Raw genomic sequence first — 22715 nt, 5'->3', positions numbered from 1 at the left:
GCTTCTGAATCCCTTGACGATAAAACCATTGAAAAGTCGTCAGCATATCTTAGGACTGAATACTAAATCACTTAGACTTAGTGGGGTGTTGGCTTTGTGTTTGGATAAAAAAACGGCTAATACATGCCCCATAAGGCCATAAACTCGAGTCCATCCCTCTCTTAAAATTAGTAGCTAATAACGTGACATTAAAAGAGGAATACAAATTAGGATGCTTCGAGTTTAAGGATTCGCATTTCACCTCAGGAAAATAAGTCTTCATAACATCTGTCAGTTCGTCAGCTGTAGTATAGGGCTTGATTCGATAAACATGCAACTCCGCATAACTTGGTACCCCTACATTCGCCGATTCCTTGTTACTTCCAATAATGACCTGCCTCTTGCGTCTTCTTTTTACTACATCAGTCCACCGATCATCAATGCCCGTTGTTAGTGCTTCATTTTTAGCTAAATTAATATAGCTGTCTAATTTAACCTTGGCTTCAGCCTGGGCAACGGCGGATGATACATCCTGTCGTGAGATATTCTTTTTCTTACCATTCAAAATATTTGTTGCTATTCAGGTTCGACAGGCTATCTTACCTTCCTTTACATTAATAATACTTGAATTCGGAGCTTGTTTGTCACTTTTATCGAAATGTATGTTGATTGTAGTTAAAATTTCAATATGTTGATTAAGAAGTTTTATTTTACCTTGGAGTCCCTCAATTATTATATCTTTTTGTTTAATGATATAATTAAATATGTTTATATTAACTTTTTTTCTGAACCACCAATTTCATCCATAGCATCAAAAAATGCAGTATCACTTTCAGAAAAACCATCAGTAGATTTTCTACAGCAGTTGATGTTGTTGTCATCCAATATTTTTACATTACTCAATGTAGCACAACTGGTATGAAAATAACATCCGCAAATTATGCATTTCCTTCCGCTAACCAGCTTTGACTTGCATTTTTTACAAGATAAACCGCCAACTGAGTTACTAATCATATTGACGATAATATTAAGTACAAACACCCGCACTAAACGATATTTGTTTTTACTATTCTTATTTATCAGTTGACGGTTTTTATCAATACTATTCGGATTCCATTTAAACGATCAATATGCAAAACAAAGTCAATTTTGTTCTTAAAATTCACTGTAATCCAAATACGAATTTCTGCATGACACTCTGCACACTCTGATCTACATCACGGTCATAACGTTTCCAAAAACAATCACTTATTAATGCATATAATAACGAAGTTCAAAGAGACAAAGAAAACACCGTCCGTTCATTTAGAAGATGTTTAACTGTCCAACTTAACCTTTAAAAAACTTTCATTGCACATTGGCGCGGCCGTTTACCATATATATTTTTAACGACAGTGTCATTAACTAGATCCATTATAATTGTTTCTCTATGTAAAAAAATATTTGTCCATTTTACTAAGTATTTTTTAATAAACATGTACTATATTATTATTAGCTCTAGTATTTTCAACTCCATTTTAAAGGTATTCAAGTAATTCATCAAAATAAAAAAATTATTAATTTTATCAAATGCAGTCAAACAATCTTCTTCTCAAGTAAAATTTGGAAACAAAATGGTCTCTTTGTAGTAGCTATTCTTTACGGGATTAGTCTTTGCCAATGGTGATAATAGAACAGCAAGAATACAATACATGATATTTATCTGAATTATTGTATTACATATTTAACAGTTTTAATATATCAAATAAGTATGTACATATTTTTGTATTAAATCTATTTAGACATAACATTTTTAGTTCTTCTTTTTAATTTATTACTTGCTCTGTACTAGGTATTGCAATAGTCAGTGGCGGCGCGTGAACATTGATTGAATGTGTTCTGCTTAGGCAGTGGTGGGTAAAATGGTTTTAAAAATGTATTTAACATGAAAATACAAAATGTATGGCACAATTTTAATTTAAAATCCAAATTTGAAAATAAATATTTCAAATAAAATTTTATGCAAAATGTTCGTAAATTTATTAAATATAAAGTATATTTCAGACATTTTTAAAGACATTGTTAGCTTTAATTAATAGCAGTTTTTCAAAGATTTCATCCGTCATGGATCTTCTTTTTGGTCTCATTATCATACTTAAAACAATAAAAAACGGTATTAAACTGTGAAAAGGTATCGTGACAGAGGGTTAGGTATTTGGTGACATCATGACACTTCTAATTTCTAAACAATAATTTCATACCTGCATACGAAAAGAGCCTTTCGACTGGTGCCGATAAAGGTAACGGTATATTGTATTTTACGAATATTTTTTTATTTCAGGATGTGTTTTCGTTTTGTAAATATTGTAAGGCTTGCAGTTGACCACAATTATTTGAATTAGAAGTATCTGAACCCGACCCTGATTCATCATCAGAATCAAACATAAAAAAGGTGTCACTTAAATGTTGTGAATCTTTCTTGTTCCTTAATGGGATTTTTTTCCTTCAGCAAGCTTTTAATCTCATGAATAAATATATATTTCACTTGTGACTTATTTTCTTTAGGTATCCATCTTAGTTTGAAAAATGGATGTGCAACAGTTGCTATAATAGCATCATTTACGGAAGAAATAAGGTTTAAATAGTCACTGAATCTATTCTGTAAACTTTTACATAAAATGAAGACAGGACAGGAACATAATCTAAATTGTCTCTGTTGAAAGGACTGTAACATTTTTTTTAAACCAAACAGTTGCGGTAGGAGTTCACCAAAAAATGTATTTTTTTATCCTTGGAGTTTATCCAATGCTTCCGCAGATGGATGAACGATTTCAACATATTCTTCGAGAAATCTATTTCAGTCTCTTTAAACTTTGGTAATTGTAGTTCATTGCACAATGTTCCTAAACTTTCTAAGGTTTCTTTGATTGTTAGTAACAATATAGCTTTTTTCGCGACTGAATATTGAATATGGTACTGTCAGCTGATCATGGATTAGGCGATTGTTGGTGCCCTATGCACAACCAATGAGTTATCTCGTTAGGTACTCAGGTTATATTGCAATTATTGCATCCATTCTATTTCAAATATAAAATGGAAAATACTTTTTTCTAAAGTATTTAAGATAGAAAATAGAAATGCCATTTTGTATTTTGCTTAGCTATTTCAAATAATTCAATTTCAAATAGTTACTCACCTCTGTGCTTAGGGTTGTTACATTTGTTGAATTGAATTCCGGGATATTAAGTGCCCGGAGTCTCTAAATGGCGCCGCAGGCGAAAAATTTTAAAATTTTCAAGGTCACGCGCTTTCCTGGCATTTCTGAATTTCAAGGAACAATGCATTTATAAAAAAACATAGATTTTCACAAGAATGATTTTTGAAATTGATACCTTTTTGAAATATCTATTCACGAATTACCTACTGACGGTATAAATAAATTGGAATAAACTAAATATATTTTATAAAATTTATTGAATATTGTTTATAAACAAAAAAATCGTTTGTGAAATTTACCAACGATTCAACGAATTTTAATTTTCCTTGCCGTGTTATTTTTTCTTTATCTTTTTTTATATATATGTGCATTATATTATATTCCAGGAGTTATACGTGCAAATCCGAAATCCGGGACCATACAGCTAATTCCCGGTACAATCACAGAAAATCCCGGTCATACCCATGTAGCAAGATGTTCTTTTAATATATCGTCGAAATCTGCACTAAAATTTATGAGTCCACGAAACACATAAGGGTTGTCCGAATTTTCTGTCTCGTCGTGTTCCCGAAGTGCTAATTCGAAAACTTCGCAAAATTTTATGTAATCTATGATTTTAGATTAACGATTTTTGGTTACCTGTTCTTTGTGATTCCGCATATTATCCCAATATGCAGAATCTAACTGACTTCTTATGTTTATTTTACCTAAAGACTTAATGTAATCTTTCACACTGTATATTGTCCATGCTTTATCCCCACCGAAAAGTAAGCACGGAAAACAAAACAGTGTATTTTTTAAATCACACCCGCACACCCACTCTGCTTTTGTGTATATATTATTGTTAAATTGTCCTTTATAACTTTTACTTCGGCTTGTTCCACCAACTTCAAAATTTAATTGTGGTGTTGGCCCACCTAATTCTTTTATTTTTAGTTTATCCTCATAAGGCAGAGAAACAAATAGTTTTTTTTTAAACGAAACGCTATTAATTTTAATAATTATAATATCCGTAGACGCCTAAACGAAAATATTCACACATGCCGTTCGCAGAAATAAACCACCACATATCACGTACGAAATATTACTGCATTTACTGCAGCAGTGGCTGGCGCTGTTGCAGCCACAAAAGCCCCTATCTTCGTGTACTGGGTCACGTGCCTGATTAGCCAATAAAAGCAAAGGACGCGTCTAATTGTTCGCTGTGCACACATTTTGTATATGAAGTTGCATATATTAAGGAGCGTAGCTCGCGTCACAGATAATAATATAAGCTCCTAGATTTATTTTAGCGCGAGTACATTTAGATTCTTTAAATATTTTGTTGATATTTAATATGATAAAATACATAAAATTTTATGTGTTCTGCAGTTCCGCAGCTCTTATGGTAAAACCGCCACTGGCAATAGTACAATTCAATGCTAGTTGGAGCATGTAGGCCACAAAGTAGTTGTTTGCCGCAATGCCAGATGTTAGGACTGTTGTCTGAGATTAGATATATTTTTAGTTTTTAGTTTAATATTGTCAAAATAGAGAAAAAATGCGAGAGCGACAGCTAATAAAATATATATTTTTAAAAGTAAAATGACAAATATTTTATTATTTAGGGTGTTATAAATTAGTAGGTCAAACCGTTAACCACATATTTTTTGTACTAAAATAATGGGACTTTTCTTGTGCCATTTTACATCTTGGAAATTTATTTTCAAAACACAGGGTGTCAAAATAAAAATTTTAATGGATAGCTCCGGTGATTTTAGAGATATTTGTTTGAAATTTGATACATATTTTTATCTTAAGTTTCACACTTTTTGTGGACTAAAATATGAAAGCACGAACGGAGGAAAGGGAGGTTGTAGTACCCATGGACCCTCTCAATTTTTTTGTAGTACGCCTATGGTTTCAGAATATTTTTTTAGATAAAGTGTTCTTTTATTCATTCATACTCCATAAATGGGGTATGAAGGGAACCCGTTATTGTTCACAAATTCCTTTTTTTTTTTTATAGACACATATATTTTCCTGAATGTTTCTTTTATTATATTTTTGTCAGATAATGTCAATTGTTCGACAAAAAATATTTTCTATTTTATACTGAAAGGTAAAAATTAAAAACAATATACCTTTTTAAACTTTAACTTGAAACCAAAGGGTCTGTGGATAAACATTTATATAAACATTTAACATATTTTTTGCATAGAACCACAATTACAAATTTAGTAACTTCTTGCATATTTTGTGATACATACTTTGGTGCTGGTACCAGACAAGTTATTCCAGTTCTGACCAAGGGTTTGGATAAATCTAAATAATGATAATCTACTTCCCATGTATATAGAGCACCTGCAAAATAAAAGTACATACAGGGTGGGCCATTAGAGTAGGAAAGTAAAATAATTCCCTTGTTATTCATAATACAGAAAAATTATATATTATGAGTAACAAAGGAGTTATTTTACTTTCTCACACTAATGGCCCACCCTGTATATATCTTAGACTGGATTCTACACATTAGTTCTCCTCTTCCGCACGTTGCATATTAACATTTTTTTTTTAATCGTTTTCACATATAAAGGGTGATGTATGAAAACGCGGAGATAAAAGTAATTTTTTTTTAATGGAATATCCCAAATATGTTTACATATTTCAATTCATCGTAAAATTCAGTATACAGGGTGTCCCAAAGTGGGGTACTAAATTTCGAAAAAAATTAATATCTCTGCAAAACTATACCGCAGAAGAACCAAATTTGGTACATGATTTAGGTCTTCTTTGACTATGATTTAAAGTTAATTGAAGCACTACAAGATGTTCACTGGGGATGACTCACCCCTAAAATTGTACCGAACTTTTTTTCATTGACCGAATTGAAAAATAATAATATTAATTCACAGCAGAACTTAATTTAAAAATTTTTTCACTCTTGTCAAATTTTAAAAAACATAGATTTCAAGGAAAACCGTATGAATTGACACAAGATTTCAACAGTGTTTATTAGAAAATATTCGAAAAGTCAGTAGTAGGCTTTATTTTTCAAATTTGACAATTGGCCAAATAAATTTTACTTCACTTCTCTCCTAATTCTATAAAAAGAAAACAGGTACCTAGGTAGTTTTCAAATAAGCGAATATTGTATTAAGTAAAAACCACAAATAAATAATAAAAATAATAATTGAAAGCATCGGGAAAGGATAGGGAAATGAGGCGGTGCTCCATCATGCATAAACCAAAGCTCCAGTCTAAGTTGCAACGGTAAATCTCCTATTAGATCAGGGAGGGTATTTTGTAGAAATTTCAAATAACTTTCGCCATGTAGTCGATTTGTCAAAATAACTGGTTCAATCAAATAACGATCAATAATACCGGCCCAAATATTTATCTTAAACTCGCGTCGAAAATGTTGAGAAGTTATTTCATAAGGATTTACATCGGAATATTCATGAAAGTTATAAACATTTGTAACTAATTCCTCGGCGAGTAAACCAAACCCCATCAGTAAAAAGAATTTTCTTGTGACAATTAATATCCTGATGCAAAACAAACTCACAAAACGTCATTCGTCTATCCAAATCTTGAGGCAACAACTCTTGCACTTTTTAGACACGATATGGATGCAGTAGATTACGTTTAAGAATTCGGTTTACAGAAGTTCTTGATAACCCAATCTGTCGAGATAAACGTCTAGTACTTACTTGGGGTTCATCCTCAATTGTTTACAAAATAATTTCTTCATCTTGTACCCCTATTACATTAGGACGTTCTCGTATGTTGCTGAAAAACTTTCCTGTCTCTCGAGCTCATCTTTCAACATTAGAAAATGTTTCTCTATGAGGAACTACACGATTAGGAAATCTCCTACGATATTATTCCACACTTCTTCTACAGTTTCCTTCGCAGAAATCCAGCACAAATAGCATATCAACTTGTCAGCTAAATGTCAATTTTTCAGCCATTTTCAACAACAATCAGAGGAAATTGTTGAAATAAAATAATTTTCTTACCAACTGACAAGTTTGAAAAATAAATTCATTGCTTACTACTGACTTTTTGTTTATTTTCTAATAAACACTGTTAAAATCTTGTGTCAGTTAATATGGTCTTTCTTGAAAACCATAAAGTAAAAAAAAAATTAAAATTAAATTCTGCTGTGAATTAATATTAGGTACCTACTATTTTTTAATTCGGCCAATAAAAAAAAGTTCTGAACAATTTTAGGGGTGAGTCATCCCCAATGAACACTTCGTAGTGCTTCAATTAACGTTAAATCATAGTAAAAAAAGACCGGTAATAATTCTAAATCATGTACCAAAATTGGTTCTTCTACGGTAAAGTGTTGCAGAAATATTAATTTTTTTCGAAACTTAGGGCCCCACTTCGGGGACTAATAACTCCTCAGGGGTGCAACTTTGTATATAAATAAGTTTGGTTAAACTATAATATTTTGGACGCCCCTACATGCACCTGCCCTGTGTCGGTTCTTATGCGAGACACCCTGTATAGTGATATAAATAGTTTTACATTTGGTTAAGGCATTGCCAAATTATTTAGAAATTTCTTTATATTTAGCAGAAAACATAGTATGTTAAAATATTGTAAGTATATAGTTTTCAAATAACCGATCGCTCCAAATTTGTAATAGGTTACATTTATTATTTTATACCTCCTGTATTTTACAACTTTACAAACCTCAGACCACATTTCCAATGTAACGTTTTCTTCCTTAACTTTATTAAAATATTTCTTATGTTATTATTTATTTTCACTAATTCTGAAGATATACAATTTTTATAAAAGTTATTATTATCTACTATATATGCTATATCTATGCATATGTATACAGGGTAGGATGGTCTATCTGAAGTTACGTGAGAGCGATAAAGTAAGCCATAGAAATCCATGCGATAGAGATATAAGATCCACTTCTTATTCGTGGAAGGGCGAAATGGGCGTTGACTATTAGACGCCTTCATTATAGCCTTCCTTGTCTATCACATGGATTCCTATGGCTTACTTTATCGCTCTCACGTAACTTCTGATAGACCATCGGTACTTTCCTACACTGTATATACATATGTATAGTCTATAACTTGGGAATTAAAAAACATTTTCTCGGATATGAATGACATTCGACTAGCTTTTACGAATAGGTTAATTATTAAAAATATTTTTTCTAATATTAAGGATGAAGTTCCTCTATTACATAAATCTAATGTTGTGTATAGTATTCCTTGTAAAGATTGTCAGAAAGTGTATATTGGGCAAACGGGTAGGAGGCTTAAAGACAGAATTGTTTCACACAACAGTGATATTAGACTCAATAAGAATTCTTGTATGTTGTCAAACTATACAAATAATTGTAAACATGATATTGATTTTAACGAAGTTAGTATAAAATTTTCAGAAAATAATGTTTTTAAAAGAAATTTCCTTGAGATGTGCAGCATCTTTCAATGTGAGAACAGTATGAATAGACGTTCTGACATGGATAACTTAAGGGCCCCATATTCTTTAAATAGTGTTTTCCGCAAAGACAAATAATTTCAAACATTTAATAACTGAGTAATCTAAAGCTTATCAAATAATAGAAATGTTATGTTATGCCACCTGAGTATTTTCAAAGACGCCGCAGTAAAACGAATAAACAGGTGCAAAAAAACGATCAAACCATCAAGGTCTTAGGTACTGAAATCTACGAAAATACTACCTTTTTTAGACATAACTCCACATGTAAATATTCTTATAACATTTACTTGCTTAGTCCTACATATGAAATTGTTTGCTTTTATTTATAAGTACGTGAAAATAATTCTTAAAATGTGGGGTTAGGATAACAGAAAACGCATGTTTTACAAATGCTTTTTTTTAGTTATTATTTTATTTGAGTAAATTTACATGGTAACAATGAATAAGCAAAACATCAAGGATTTTATTTTTGTGCTTACTTTTGTTCTACACGTTTTACTTTTCAAGATTTCAGTACCTAAAAATGCCAGAAATTTCACCATTTCTCGGCCAGGGATATGGCCACCTTAAGTATCATTTTCACGTATTTGTTAAGTATTAGTAGTAATAATTCATCCATTAATGACGTTAGTGAATTTAGCTTACAATAATTATTTTTCAAAATTTAGCGCCTAATTTACTGTTTCCTTCTTTTTCTAAATTCCATAGTTTATTTGTTCCATGGTTGTCTCGATTGTTTTTCTGTTGATTTTTGGTTATGATTCTTTGGTTCAATTATAGTTCCATGCCACCGCATGGCTGATCAAAGTTTTTAAGGTTAATAGATAGTATTAAAATGTATTTGTATAGTAACGTTTCAAAATTTTAAACAATTCTATTATGAATGTTTTAACAAAAGTTTCAATAGATGTTTTTAACAATATATTTTTATATATTTTACGATTATGATTAGTATTTTAAAAGGACTTGGTTCTAAACTTGGAAATTTTTTCGATTTAATCTCAATTTTGTAAGTTATATTGTTAGATTATTACTTGTTGTTGTTATCAATATATATTCCATTGTAGTTTCTCCTGAGGCAGGAATAATTTGTTCCGAAAGCTCGAGTAATAAAAAAAAGTACACTTCAAATTGGCTTTGACTGCATACCCGACTATACTTTAAGATTTTGTTCTTTAACGTAGACAGTCGTCTAACGTTTTCGCAACTTATGTGTATATATGTATGTATATTGTACTATAGAGGATGAATGAAAATTTAATATATTGAGAATGTCAAAATCGCAACTAAAGTGACAGAAATTCTTTTTTTTAAGTGTAACGTATAAAATAGAACGCATATGCAAGAAGAGTAAAATTTAAAAATATAAATGTCAAATAATAATAAAAGGAAAAATTATTTGCATAAAAACTTAAATTATTTATTAAATTGACAGACTGTTGCAACTCGTATTGTTTACACCATATTCGTGGGAGTCTTTTGGTACTGGTACAGGATCTTTTTGTATGTTGTCTGCTTGTAGTAAGAACTCAAAATTATTTTTCTATACCTGTCTGGTATATAGCTTGTCTACAATATTCGACGAATTGGTTGACACTGAAGCAGGTTGTCTACAATATTCGACGGATTGATTGATCTTTACAGTATCGTAAAAAAACACGTTCGGAACAGTAAAGAGGGCCACTCACTATACGAGCCCAGACCCGACTCCCAACCGAGACCCGACATATGACTCATCTATGGTTGTCAAAACATTACACGGACATAAAACGAATCGTGCCAAAGAGCTCATTCATATATTGAACGTGGTGGACCTTAGATACATATTATGTCTCCTGTATTATCTAAAAAGGCCAAAGTTGCTTTGGTTGTAGGTGCAATCATATTATGCGAAAATGAAAAGAAGAAAAAACGTGTTTGGGTAAAAGAGTGGTTGCAAAAGATGGAACATTTGCTTCATTCCTACAGGAAAGAGAATTGGTTCAGAACTGGACGGAGATTGCGCAGAATGAAATTAGCGTTCCAACAGATATAGAACTGATTTTAGTAGTAGTACTTACAGCATTTCAATAATGATCGAACTAATTCTGAACTGATTCAGAACCGGCGAAATTGGTACCTGGTCCTAAGCAGGAACTAGAAGAACTTTTCTTGGAGCATACGCATTGAATACACAAAATCATAGAGTTATAATATTTATAACCTCTATATTTCGTGTTTATAACTTATTTTAGTATGAGTGACTTAGATGATGATTTTCTGGCTTCCGAGTCGAGCGAAGAAGAGGATTTCGATATTCTTAGGCATTCAATTAATTTGACAGATAACATACATGTGATAGTTCTGTCGCGTCACCACTTTTAAAAAGTTCAAACGACAAAGGGCGAACGGCAGCTCTTATAGCGGAGGCAATGGGAAGTGGGTCAAATTTTTTTGATTACAACATATTGTGACGCACTTTTCTTCGGTTCTCTCTTTAGGGATCGTTCGGTGTAAATTTTTATTACTTTTAACTATGGTGTGTACACCCCCTGTAATTTAATTTTTCGGAAAGGTTTTATATTCCTCGGACTGGACTCTCAACGATGACGTTAGTTAATAATTTAAATATTCGGTTTTATTCTCGGGCGCCAGTTTCCCTAAATTTGACGTGGGGGAAACTCCACGTATCCCTTACCCTCGGTTTAGAGTAAAGTGCACAGGTAGCTACAGTGAAGAAAATTAATTCCAGGGGTCAATGAATTTCTTTTAGGAGAAAACGGCAGAGAGTTCGGCAGAGAGTAGTTTTCTCAGTGTAGTTTTATTTTAAATATGAAATTTAACGGGAGCTCTACAAAACGATATCAGCGTTTTTGCTGGTTCGGAATGTTATCGTTTTACCTCGACGGTGAAAGAAATAAACCTATTAAGTTTTACTAGATTTATTCACACAGGGAAAATATTAATACTTATTACAAATACATATAGTGTCAATTTTTATTCCTACCCACTACTAAACGACTGAAATTATTTACAAGTTTCTTAACAATAATTATATACAAATTCAGTGTGAAAGAGACAAAATTAAAAAGTTATGACTCTGGGTTTTTTACCATTTTACTTATCACCTTAGAAAAGAAATAAATATTTGCAAACGGGATCGAAATAAAATATTTATTACTCTACAATCGTAGACGGTTTTTATGTACAAAGGAAAAGGTGATTTTAAACGGTCTGATTAAAATATTTATAGACGTTTTTTACTGGTCCCCGCTGATTCTGAAAATAAACCAAAATTTATTCGGAATTATTTCGGACTTATTTTAAACAGGCGGGCGGTCAAATATCGGTATAATGGCCTAGCAAGCAATGCAAAATTAGTAAGCGGAATGCGGTAAGCGGTAAGCGATAGCAATAACCAGCGAAGAAAGCCCAAGCGGTGCAAGGCGGAAAGAAAGGATGGTGAAACGGGATCCGAAGTATCTCGCCTTACAATTCGTACTAGCCTTTAAGCTTTATACGTCCTGGTGGCCGATGGTGTCGGACTCTCTGTATACAACGCTTCTCGGTCTGATGGGTATACACGCCGACCAGGGAGAAGCGTACGGATACTATATGGAACGACCCGGAGATTGGGTGGGCACGCCGAACCTCTAGGTCTTGGTTCACATATCCCCTATTACCCAGCGTACATCAAGGTGCGGGACACCAAGCAACGCTGTAGTAAACACGACGGCTTCGTCAGGATTGGGTTTAACACGCCGAATCCAACGATTGCACTGTCGTGTGGGTTGAGACGGACGGTGGAATTTGTGTGTGGGTTACCAAGAATATTCTTCTCGGGCCCACAGTAATTCCACACTTAAAGTGTACAAATCTTTTCGGACTTGTACCCGGTTGGAACGGATAATAATAAGGAAAATAATTCTTACTAGGTTCACTGGTTATTCTGGGCTGGCTTCGGTGGAGAGTTCTTGCTGGCGGTGGACGTCTGTTCGGTGTTGAGTTCTGGATACGAACTGTCGGTTTCGGGGAATGTCGAGGACTTTTGTTGCCCAAATCCCCACCGGATTGACACCAGTCGTGGTGGGACCTCCACGTGACCAACGGCTTGTCAGAGTGGGGTATCGGCCGGTCGGACCCGCGAGTGGATATTTGATATATATGTAGAAAAATCAATAATTCTCGCCGCCGGGGTAAAACAATCCGAAATAAAAAGAAATATCTTTAAATCCAGACATAATAAAATTAAATATAAAACAGGTTCATTACAATATAAATTCTCCAGTTTGAGAAAAATGTTATAGGGGAGATAAAAGATGTTAAAAAGGGCGCCAACCTATAAATAAATTAAGCAAAAATAACCCCCTAACGATTTCCTCACCCTGTAGGTAGGGATTTGGAGTAAAATAAAAAAGCACAAATAAAATTCACCAATATATTTCTCATACGTGATGTCCAGGTGTTTTATGGGATGTTCTGCGGAATACGGGGTGTCTACAGGTGGTCTTGGTGTCTTGGACTCGAAGAACACATATCTGGAGACCAAAGGTCGACCTAATTCGCTGCCAGGTTACCATATTCAAGTTTGTCCAAACGCGGAACGCAAAATTGCAGTGACTTTATTAATCTTTAGCTACTTAATCTTCACTAATATGAACATTACATAAGTATTTAAGTGACTATAGAACGAATCTTCATAACATTTCGTCTTACTTTAACGAAACTTTAAAAACTTCAAAAACTTGAGACTTCTCAAAACTAAAACTTTTCTTAAAATTTTCAAATACCTAACCCTTTTTTTAAACTTTTCTTTCAACAACTAAAAACCTTTCTTTTAAACTTTAAAACTTACCATACCTAGGTCCATACTACAAATTATCTAGTCCACTAACCATGTGTCTATGGGTCGATGGTGATAGAAACAAATAAATAACCTACAACATTTGACACCCAAGTAACCTAATTGTTGTGCTTCAGATTTGTTTTACAAATAAACAATAATAAAAAGAAATACATAAAGTTTCTTCATGTTTAAATCTGGTAAATAGTAAACATTTATTGCATATAGTTCATTAAATCGGTGTTCTATAACTAATTGCAGAATGTAATAAAGATTTACATGATGTATCAACAATACAGCAGTATACAGGTGGAAATAAAACTAACTAGGTGTGATAACAAAGGTGAATTTTTATAAGAATATCTCAAGAAGCTGTTTAATTGTTGAGTTATTGTTAAAATAAATGGTGACATTCACACTGTACAGATAGTGAACACGATTTCCAGGACTGGTTGATAATCAGTACTTATAGAGCGCATGCGTACACAATAATTCATTACTGATTCTGAACCAATTCTGAATTTCTTGTTGGATCGAACCTATTTACGTTTATTGAATTGCATCCAATCATGTGAGCCACTTGACGTTATAAATTACCTCAGATATCTAATGCATAATTTCAGTGTAGAATATCAGTACTTCACAATAAATTTAACCAATGAAACATATGCAAAACTTGATAAGGATGTGATATAAAATTAATAAATTTTTATATAGAAATAAAAAAAAGATGGATATTGTCAATAGTATCAGAAAAAAATAGTTAAGATTTTCTGATCATCCTGTACATGTAGGATGAAAGTTCTCCATTCCAACCGCATTTTAAAGATAAGCCAAAGTTTAAATCAAGAATATCTTTTTCTCGTAAAATGAAATATAAAAATATGTTCCCTCTTTTCCACTCTAACCGTGGACATACTGTATATAAACAAATAACATACATGGTGTTTCGCATAAGAACCGATACAGGGCAGGGGCATGTAGAGGAACCCAAAATAGGGTGATTTAACGCCACTTACCGGTATACTAAGGTGCACCCCTGAGAAGTTATAGGTCTTGAAAGCAGTCTTTCAAATTTCGAAAAAAAATCAATATCTCGGTTATATTTGCATAATTTGTATATCATTGTACTTGTAATTTAAAAGTGCCCGGAAATTAAAATCTTGGGACACTTTCAACATTTCCCATAAACTGTTATATTATGTTTATCGAGTTGTTTATTGTAAGTACGTTTATAATTCATAATTAATTCTAGATAAATAAATAATTGTTTATATTATATGTAAAATACCGAAAACTCGAGGGAAAAGGCAACAATAGTAAGAGTCAATTTTTTTTTATCAAAATTGAGCTAGAACCCATGTAGATAATTATAAATTAGAAATCTTAACGAAAAAACAATTATTTTAAATAATACTTAGGAATGTGTATTCGGTTGTAAATAGTTAGTTGTCCAAATTTCATTTAATTCCCTCAACTCTATATTTATGGAAAAAAACATATTTTATTTTAAAACTGACATCTTGTAGCTAAGGAACGAAACGAAATCGGACCCATGTTGATGTGAAAAAATAATCTTGTTTTTAGGTTAGGAATCTGCCTGTGAGCGTAGGCCCATGTTTTCTGAAACATCCTATACACATACATACAAATACATACATACATACATACACCTACAAGCTACAAATCATATATCTGCTTCATGGAATCAGCTTTACAGTTTTTGGTACAAGTTTCGGCACGTAATAATTGTACAATAATATATCGACCGTTATTAACTTACCAAATCCTATGTCCGCTTTGTCCAAAACTAAATTACCCAGAAGTCCATTTCCTGACCAGTTTGTAAATATCTCGCCCCAATAATCCTCTTTATTAATAACTGGTACTGGAGTCATATTATACTGTCTCGCAAAAGTAAGGGCCACTGACATTTCGGATCCTTTATGTGTATCTTCTGTTGACCCTAATTAAAATATTTTATTATAATTTTCAAGAGAAAAAATGTTATTCCCAGAAAACATTTCCCAAAAATAATGATCTACATTTGAAATGTGAAATATTCCATTCTGTTATATTTAAAGCGGGAACAGCCAAATGGAATAAATTCAATCTCAATTATTGTGCAGATTTATAAAAAATTCTGAAACACCTCGAATTTGGATTCAGAAGTGCAACGTAAAAATTTCGTCCCTAAATTCAACCCCCTTTGAGGTGTAGTTGCAAATCCTAAATTTTTAAATGGGGTCTTGTAATATCTCATTTGAAAGATCTTTTCATTCTCTATTAAAAAATGCTATGGTTCTCATATTTATTGCAAAAATTATAGCGGTAAAAATAAAAAAATAAGTCATCTGCATGACGAAATTCGCTACAACAAACTAAGAAAAAACTTAATTTCAACATAGGAGATGTTAAAAATGAGTTCTTTGAACGTCTTCGCAGCATCCTAATCGTAAATGTCTTCTAACATATTTCAACATCTGAGGTGTGACCTACCTAACCGCAACCGTTATTTTACTTCTCATGTCAGCTATATCGCTTGGCTTTGTTTTAGTATACCATACTTTTCACATATTCCCATAGAAAGAAATCTAAGGATGTAAAATCAGGAGAACGTGCTGGCTATCTAGCGCTTCTCCCCTTCCTATCCTATCCACCGATTTGTAAATGTTAAATCGAGCTATTGCTAGACATTAATTCAGTACTGTGGTGGTGCTCCATCCTGCTGGAACCATATCATATCGGCTGGAACTTGGTTTGTTTGAGCAGGATATAAGTTTGTCAAAGTTGACATGACATTATTTTGGAGCAGAAGTAAATAATTATCTCCATTCAAATTGCCATCAATGCAAAAGGGGCCCATGACATGGTCTCTAATTATCCCCGTCTAAACATTAATGTCTTCAGGATTTTGCGTATGTAATTCTCTCATACAGTGAGAATTTTCATTAGCCCAGTTGCGACAGTTTTTACGGTTAGCATAGCCGTAAGAGTAAAAGTGGACTCGACAGAAAACACAGAAGATTGTGAAAGTCTACCGCCGGTGCTCCAGAGAGTTACGCTACGTGGCGCGGTTCAGCTCGATGCGCTACAGGCAGAGCGACAAATCAATGCGATCCGGTCGCCAATCGCGCCATTCAACGACATGGCGTGCACTTACAAGAGGCTCGAATACTAGAGCAGCATTGTTAGACGATAGGCAATGTGATTTCCTAGCGAATCACATAGTAGACACATGGACACCCAGTACTACTATAGACAGTGTCAGTAATGACGGAGCCCATTACGAGGGTGATGGGAACCATCACCCTACCATTACCTTAATCTATAAATCTAGCATTTGGATTCGGAGTGGCCAATCGCGAAACCCAACAAACAAATCCAAGACAGTGCACAGCTCAAGTGCCACTTGCTCATATTGTCGTTTCAAGATCTTAATGGGACGTTGAATAAGTTCTAGCTGTTTTCCAACAAATGAAGTTACTGAGTGAGTTAATGAACTGCAAGCATGTAGTTTAAGATGGTAACGCATTTATAAAGTACTATAAACAAGCTTGAAATTCAGTGTTTGTTATTTCGCCGAAGTATAAACTACTTTTTATTTCATAGTATATGTCGAATTTCGAAAAAAGATTATTTCCAGAGAATTTTACTGCACTACTTTATTCAAAAGAAATCTGCACACAGAATTCTTGTTGAGACTTACGGCGACCATACTCTGTAGTAAACAACATGAAAAGATTGGTTTAGATGCTTTAAAAATAATGATTTTGATGTTGAACATAAGGAACTCTATGGCGTACCGAAACAGTTTGCAGATGAAGATTTGGAAGCATTACTTCATTAAGACTCATGTCAGGCGCTAAGTGAACTTGCAGAATGAGTAGGAGTTGAATCACACAACAGTTTCGAAACGTTTGAAAGCATTTAGAATGATTCAAATGCAAGGACATTGGGTGCCGTAATAGTTGAAGCCAAGAGACGTCGAACGACACATGTGAACATATGCTTCAACGGCAGAAAAGGAAAGGTTTTTTGCATCTTATCGTAACCGGCGATGAAAAATGGATAACTACGATAATCCTAAGCGTAGAAAATCGTGAGGCAAGCTCGGCCATGCACCAATATCGTCGGCATAGTCGAATATCCATGGTCCAACCATCTGCTCTGCATTTGGTGAGATCAGCTGGGTGTAGTATAGTCGATGTCGATCAACAAAAAAAAGTATTGAAACTGAATTTTGAATCTTAACTACAAAGGATTCTCAAAGCAACCGCGTAATATTCAGAGCAACAGCAAAATTTTACATATATCTGGTGGATAGAAATGTACAGGCGACATAAAATCAATGGATTGATTCGATATCGATATCGTACGATATTCGATATCGTACAATAAGTGTTCGATTTGTTACTCATTTTGGATCTGCTTCCATGTAAATAATATCTTTAAGGTTCGGTAGTCATGTGAACAGTATTTATATTTCATTTCCGTTTATTAATCACGTCATAATAGATAACGTTCATCAATATTATACTTGGCTTTTAATCAAAAAAATCTTTTGTGTAAAAAATAAAAATATCCACACCTCAGAATTTATTTAAACTTTAAGAAACCATGAAACTTTACCTTGTAATGAACCACTTCTCATTTACCTTGATCCTTCGTAGTCACTTTTGTTGCAACTGATGCTTCAAATTACGGAATAGGTAATGTACTTTCACAAAATGGCTGCCCTGTAAGTTATATGGCCAGAATACTACACCCGACAGACTGTAGCTATTTACCATTGAAATAGTACTGTTAACCATAATTTGAGCTATCCACATTATCTTTATGGGAACGAATTTATTATATCTATTGACCACAAACCACTTTAGTGTTAATTTTTCTAAAAAATTCAATTCATGTCTTGTGCGATGGAGATTAATACTTCAGTATAAAAAAGGAAAATCTAATTGTAATGAAAACGTTTATATTATTTTAAATTAGAAAAAATTGTCGCCATCAGAAGGACATCATAGCTAACCCAGGAGAGGTAGAAATATTATTATTAACTTAAATTTTGATCCTATTGCCGCATCTAATCAAGACGAACTATAGCATATCCGACATAAATACTACTCACTCAGCTAACAAAAATTCTACTTTAACAACACAAATTTTTTCTTTTAAATATCATACCAAATTACTATTATAGAAAGTAATAATCTGTACTGATGTTGCTGTTGAGCACCATAATTTTTTTTATTAAATTAAAACCAATATAACATTTAGCTATCATGAAGAAAAAACATTTCATAAGAAGCATTCGCCAAGTACGAATGTCCTCGACTAAAAGAAGTTATTGGACGCAATTAATTCATACATACAATAAGCCAACTAAGCTCAGGCAATGATATGAAACTCCTACAACGGTAATGGTGGGTACCACCCTACCCTCCCTCGCGTATGGAAATTCAAAAAATTTTGTAATCGTTAAATAGACCAAACTCAAGTATAAAACATTTGATGCTGTGTTTAGACGATTAAAGCTCGTATTTTGCAGGAAAATATTTTTTATCAGTCAAAAATGGGTCCAAACGATAGTTTATTGTGTATACAAAGCAAAAAACATAGTCAGTTGGCGGTTCATGGGTAAAAGAGTAGTCAGTTAATGCAAAAAACATATCCTTCGATGGGCGCGCTGCCGCAGGGGGTTTGATTGCCTCAGCTGATGATCTTATTACCAACGATTGGCCAGCTGACTATTTTTATGGCCCTGTATGCACTATAAGTTGCAATATATTTCAATTTCAGTACATAAAAAATAATTTTCAATTATTTTTTCATCTCACCTGTTCCGACGGTCAGCTGACGTACTAATTACCATCAATGAGCCAGCTGACTAGCTTTAATCGACTAAACACAGCATCAAATGTCTTATACTTGAGTTTGGTCCATTTAACGATTATACAATTTTTTGAATTTCCATATGCGAGGGAGGGTAGGGTGGTATCCACCACGTTCTAGGAGTTTCATATTATTGCTTAGTTGGGGTAAAAACTATCATGTAAACTCAAATTTTTTATCTAGAAAATAACTCAACGAATTCTGCAGCTGGCTCCCGGACTATAACAGTAATACGAAAGGTAGCCAAGTCCGACAGACAAAAACCTGACATTTCTCTCGGGCTCAGCGTTACCTGTGCCTAACTGCACAGTGCACTCATGTGGATGCCTCACTGTTTATAAGACGGAATCTGAATTTATGTATTTGCAATTGCGAGCATATTTAGTATTTCACTATCGTTATTGTTATAGTCATCATCATCATCCTCGTCGTCGTCGTCGTCGTCGCTGTCGTCGTCGTCGTGATCGTGGTGGTGGTCCCGGTCGTCGTCGTAATCATCAAGCAAAATAATTTCATACCTATAATGCTATATGGTTCGTAATGAAAAGTTGCCATTCTTAATTCTCTTCCCATTTGGTTTAATAGTTTATTTGGAAATAAATTGTTATTAAATTTAAACTTCTTGAGATTAGAAGACCAAAAGTCTAGAATAATTCTCCTATTATTGTTTTTCAATCCAACATATCCATGAGTCGAAACAATGTACGTAATATGTTTTTGATCCATAATATACTGTTTGCCTGTAGTTTTCTTTCTTTTTCGTTTATATTCTTCTATAATCACCATGTTGGAAATATGGGTAAGTTCTTTGATATTAAAAATATCTGTGAGGTTTTCTTTAGGATTATTTCCAGATAATATTAAGTATCTTCTAGTATTGAATCTTTCAGAGGATAATCTAATTAATTTTTCAAATATTTCAAACGTCCAGATGGGTAGGTTATTCGATATGATTATTCCTTGGCAGCCAAAATAACGAAAAATTAAATCTTTGTGAATATTCATATTTTGCACATTAATTTGCAGAATAGGAATGGGACCAGTGTAGTCTAAGCTGTTGAACTTTTCGGAAAAATATATTATACAACGAGAATTTAAGAAATATTTTTGAATTATTACACTTACTAATAAGTTAAGGTGTAAATTCATTTTGTACTTAACTGTCGATACTAGAAACGTGATGTTTGTAACATGTATATTTTTTCGATTATCCTTTACCTTTAAGTATTATCGTTGCCGCTTTGCATAATTTATTAAGTCCGTTATTACTGTAATGTATTTGTCAACATGTTGTAGCATTAAATATTCTTGAAATGTTATTTGTATGAATACAGTGGGATGCCTTCAAAATATCATAACAGTCCTTTATTCCAGTGCTTCATTTACATAATTTACATAAATTCCTAGAGTTATACAGTATTATACAGTATGTCCGCGGATTGAGTTTACAAGAGGACAAATGGACCAAAAAGTGGAAGATACGAAAAAAAGACATTCTTAATAAAAGTTTTTGTTTGTTTAGAAAATATAAATTACCATGACGATGATGAATTTTGTTGTACAGGGTCAAAAACACAAAAATGTTATTTTGCGTAAGAGTAAATATACCTTATTTTGCAAGATACGAAAAAAGGCATTCTTGATAAAAGTTTTAAATTAAGGCAAAAGAAGTAAACAAAGCAATATAATGAAGATTTCAAATTTCAAAAACGCCACCCCCATGCTGAACACATTTTTCTAATTGCTTCCTTAAATATCTGAAGGAATTTCTGATTTCTTCCTGGGATATTCAACGGACAGCCTGGGTAATTCTGCCTTTTAGCATTTCAATATTATTTGGTATTGGAGTAGCATAACAATTTATTTTAAACTGCCCCATAGAAACATATCGGCCATGGATTAATCAGGACTCCTTGGGACCACAAAATTGGACCATTTCTACCAATCCATGTTGGACCAAATCTATGGTTAAGCCGCTCTGTTACCTCACGAGCACAATATGCTGGACAACCATCCAGTTGAAAATACATTTTTTGGCGAAAATTTAATGGCAAATTTTCGAGTTCATCGACAAAAAATGTATCAAGTATTTCTAGGTACTCTGATGCTAGAGAATACTTTATTAAATTTTTGATAAGGTGACATTCGTTCTTTAGAAATTAATTTTCAATGTTTAAAGAATTAACACGTGGGATATAGGGATTCGTTATATTTCTCATAAATCATGTCACCCTTCCAACAGCAGTAATTGCTTTCAATTGCTTGTTGGATAAGATTTAGTCAAAATCATTCGAATTAGATTTTAAAGAAGATAGAGACAACATAGATGAAACAGTAATATTAGCTTTTCAAAAGGGACGTGATAAATTGCTAAAACATTATAATAAATGTAATTGGGTGTATTGCGTGTCCCTTATTTTGGATCTCCGTGTTAAGGCTGCTGGATTGGATTTTACCAGGTGGGGTCAAGAGATGAAGGATGACACTTTGAAAAAATTTAAATCTTTATACAAAATTTATTACGATAAATATGCTACAAATATTTCGGAAGAGTCTTCACAAAAAAAGCAAAAGCGCGATGAAGATAATGATGAAATGGATTTAATATACTGTAACCTGAGGGGTTATTTCTTTATTTATCTATCATTCGTTATGACCAGTGTCATAACGAGTCTGAATTTCACAAGAGTTTACTATTTAATTCTCGAAAGGGAGTTTATTATCATTATACTTTAATCAATACGTGGGAACTTAGGAATGTTGTATGTTCAGAGAATGAGTTTCAAGCACTTACCCTTTATTGCTTACGTAGAATCTAATCCAGTGGCTGGCTATACAGGGTGACACTGAGGTTGGAAGAAACAAAAAGAAACACCAAAACTTCCAGGATGGGTTTTAATAACAATAAACAAAGCAAACAAACAAAATGACAACACAACGGCTCGAACAACATTATTAAATAATTGATTTCCACGCGACAGCGTACCGAGATTCAGGGAATGCGCGCTTCATACAAAATTTGGAAAAACTTTATCTATTACTAAATTTAATTAACTAGCCCGAGACTCTAATCTGAAACTAGGTCGACTGCTCAATGTGAAATCTAAGAAAGAACTGACTTTTTCGAGATCCTTTCCACACTTCGCTTCCCCACGCCCATTTCTTGGGTCCAGAAGTTTCGGTTCTTATCCTATTGGCGGGGACCTGAATATCGAGACGCTTGGATAACTATACTATGTTAATAATTACCTAATTGACTTACATTTATATAAGAATTCTGAAACTAAACTTACTTACAAGTAACCCTAGCCTTCCTTTAGTGACTCCGTGTAGCAAATACGGGGTGGATTAGTCAATGTG

At 33.3% G+C, this 22715-nt stretch overlaps 1 protein-coding gene across 1 annotated transcript; it reads right to left on the bottom strand.

The window, feature by feature from the left end:
- Nucleotides 1-2073: 2073 nt before the first annotated feature.
- LOC108915443 lies at nt 2074-20504 on the bottom strand. The gene is made up of 4 exons (XM_018721471.1): nt 19874-20504; nt 15244-15426; nt 5388-5518; nt 2074-2112 (listed from the first exon to the last, which is right to left on the bottom strand). Exons 1-4 carry the CDS (start codon nt 20502-20504, stop codon nt 2074-2076), a joined length of 984 nt encoding a protein of 327 aa, XP_018576987.1.
- Nucleotides 20505-22715: the final 2211 nt, after the last annotated feature.

Source organism: Anoplophora glabripennis, unplaced genomic scaffold, assembly GCF_000390285.2.
Source record: "Anoplophora glabripennis isolate ALB-LARVAE unplaced genomic scaffold, Agla_2.0 scaffold1405, whole genome shotgun sequence".
Lineage (NCBI taxonomy): Eukaryota > Metazoa > Arthropoda > Insecta > Coleoptera > Cerambycidae > Anoplophora > Anoplophora glabripennis.
This window is presented reverse-complemented; position numbering and strand designations above follow the sequence as displayed.

Bases quoted from the DNA above. Each gene is read 5' to 3' on its own strand.
- LOC108915443 (XM_018721471.1), bottom strand. From the start codon at position 20,504: ATGAATTTACACCTTAACTTATTAGTAAGTGTAATAATTCAAAAATAT. The intron at 15,427-19,873 runs GTATGAAATTAT...TATTTTAATTAG, and splicing joins CGAACCATATAGCATTATAG to GGTCAACAGAAGATACACAT. The intron at 5,519-15,243 runs GTAAGTTAATAA...TTTATTTTGCAG, and splicing joins CAAAGCGGACATAGGATTTG to GTGCTCTATATACATGGGAA.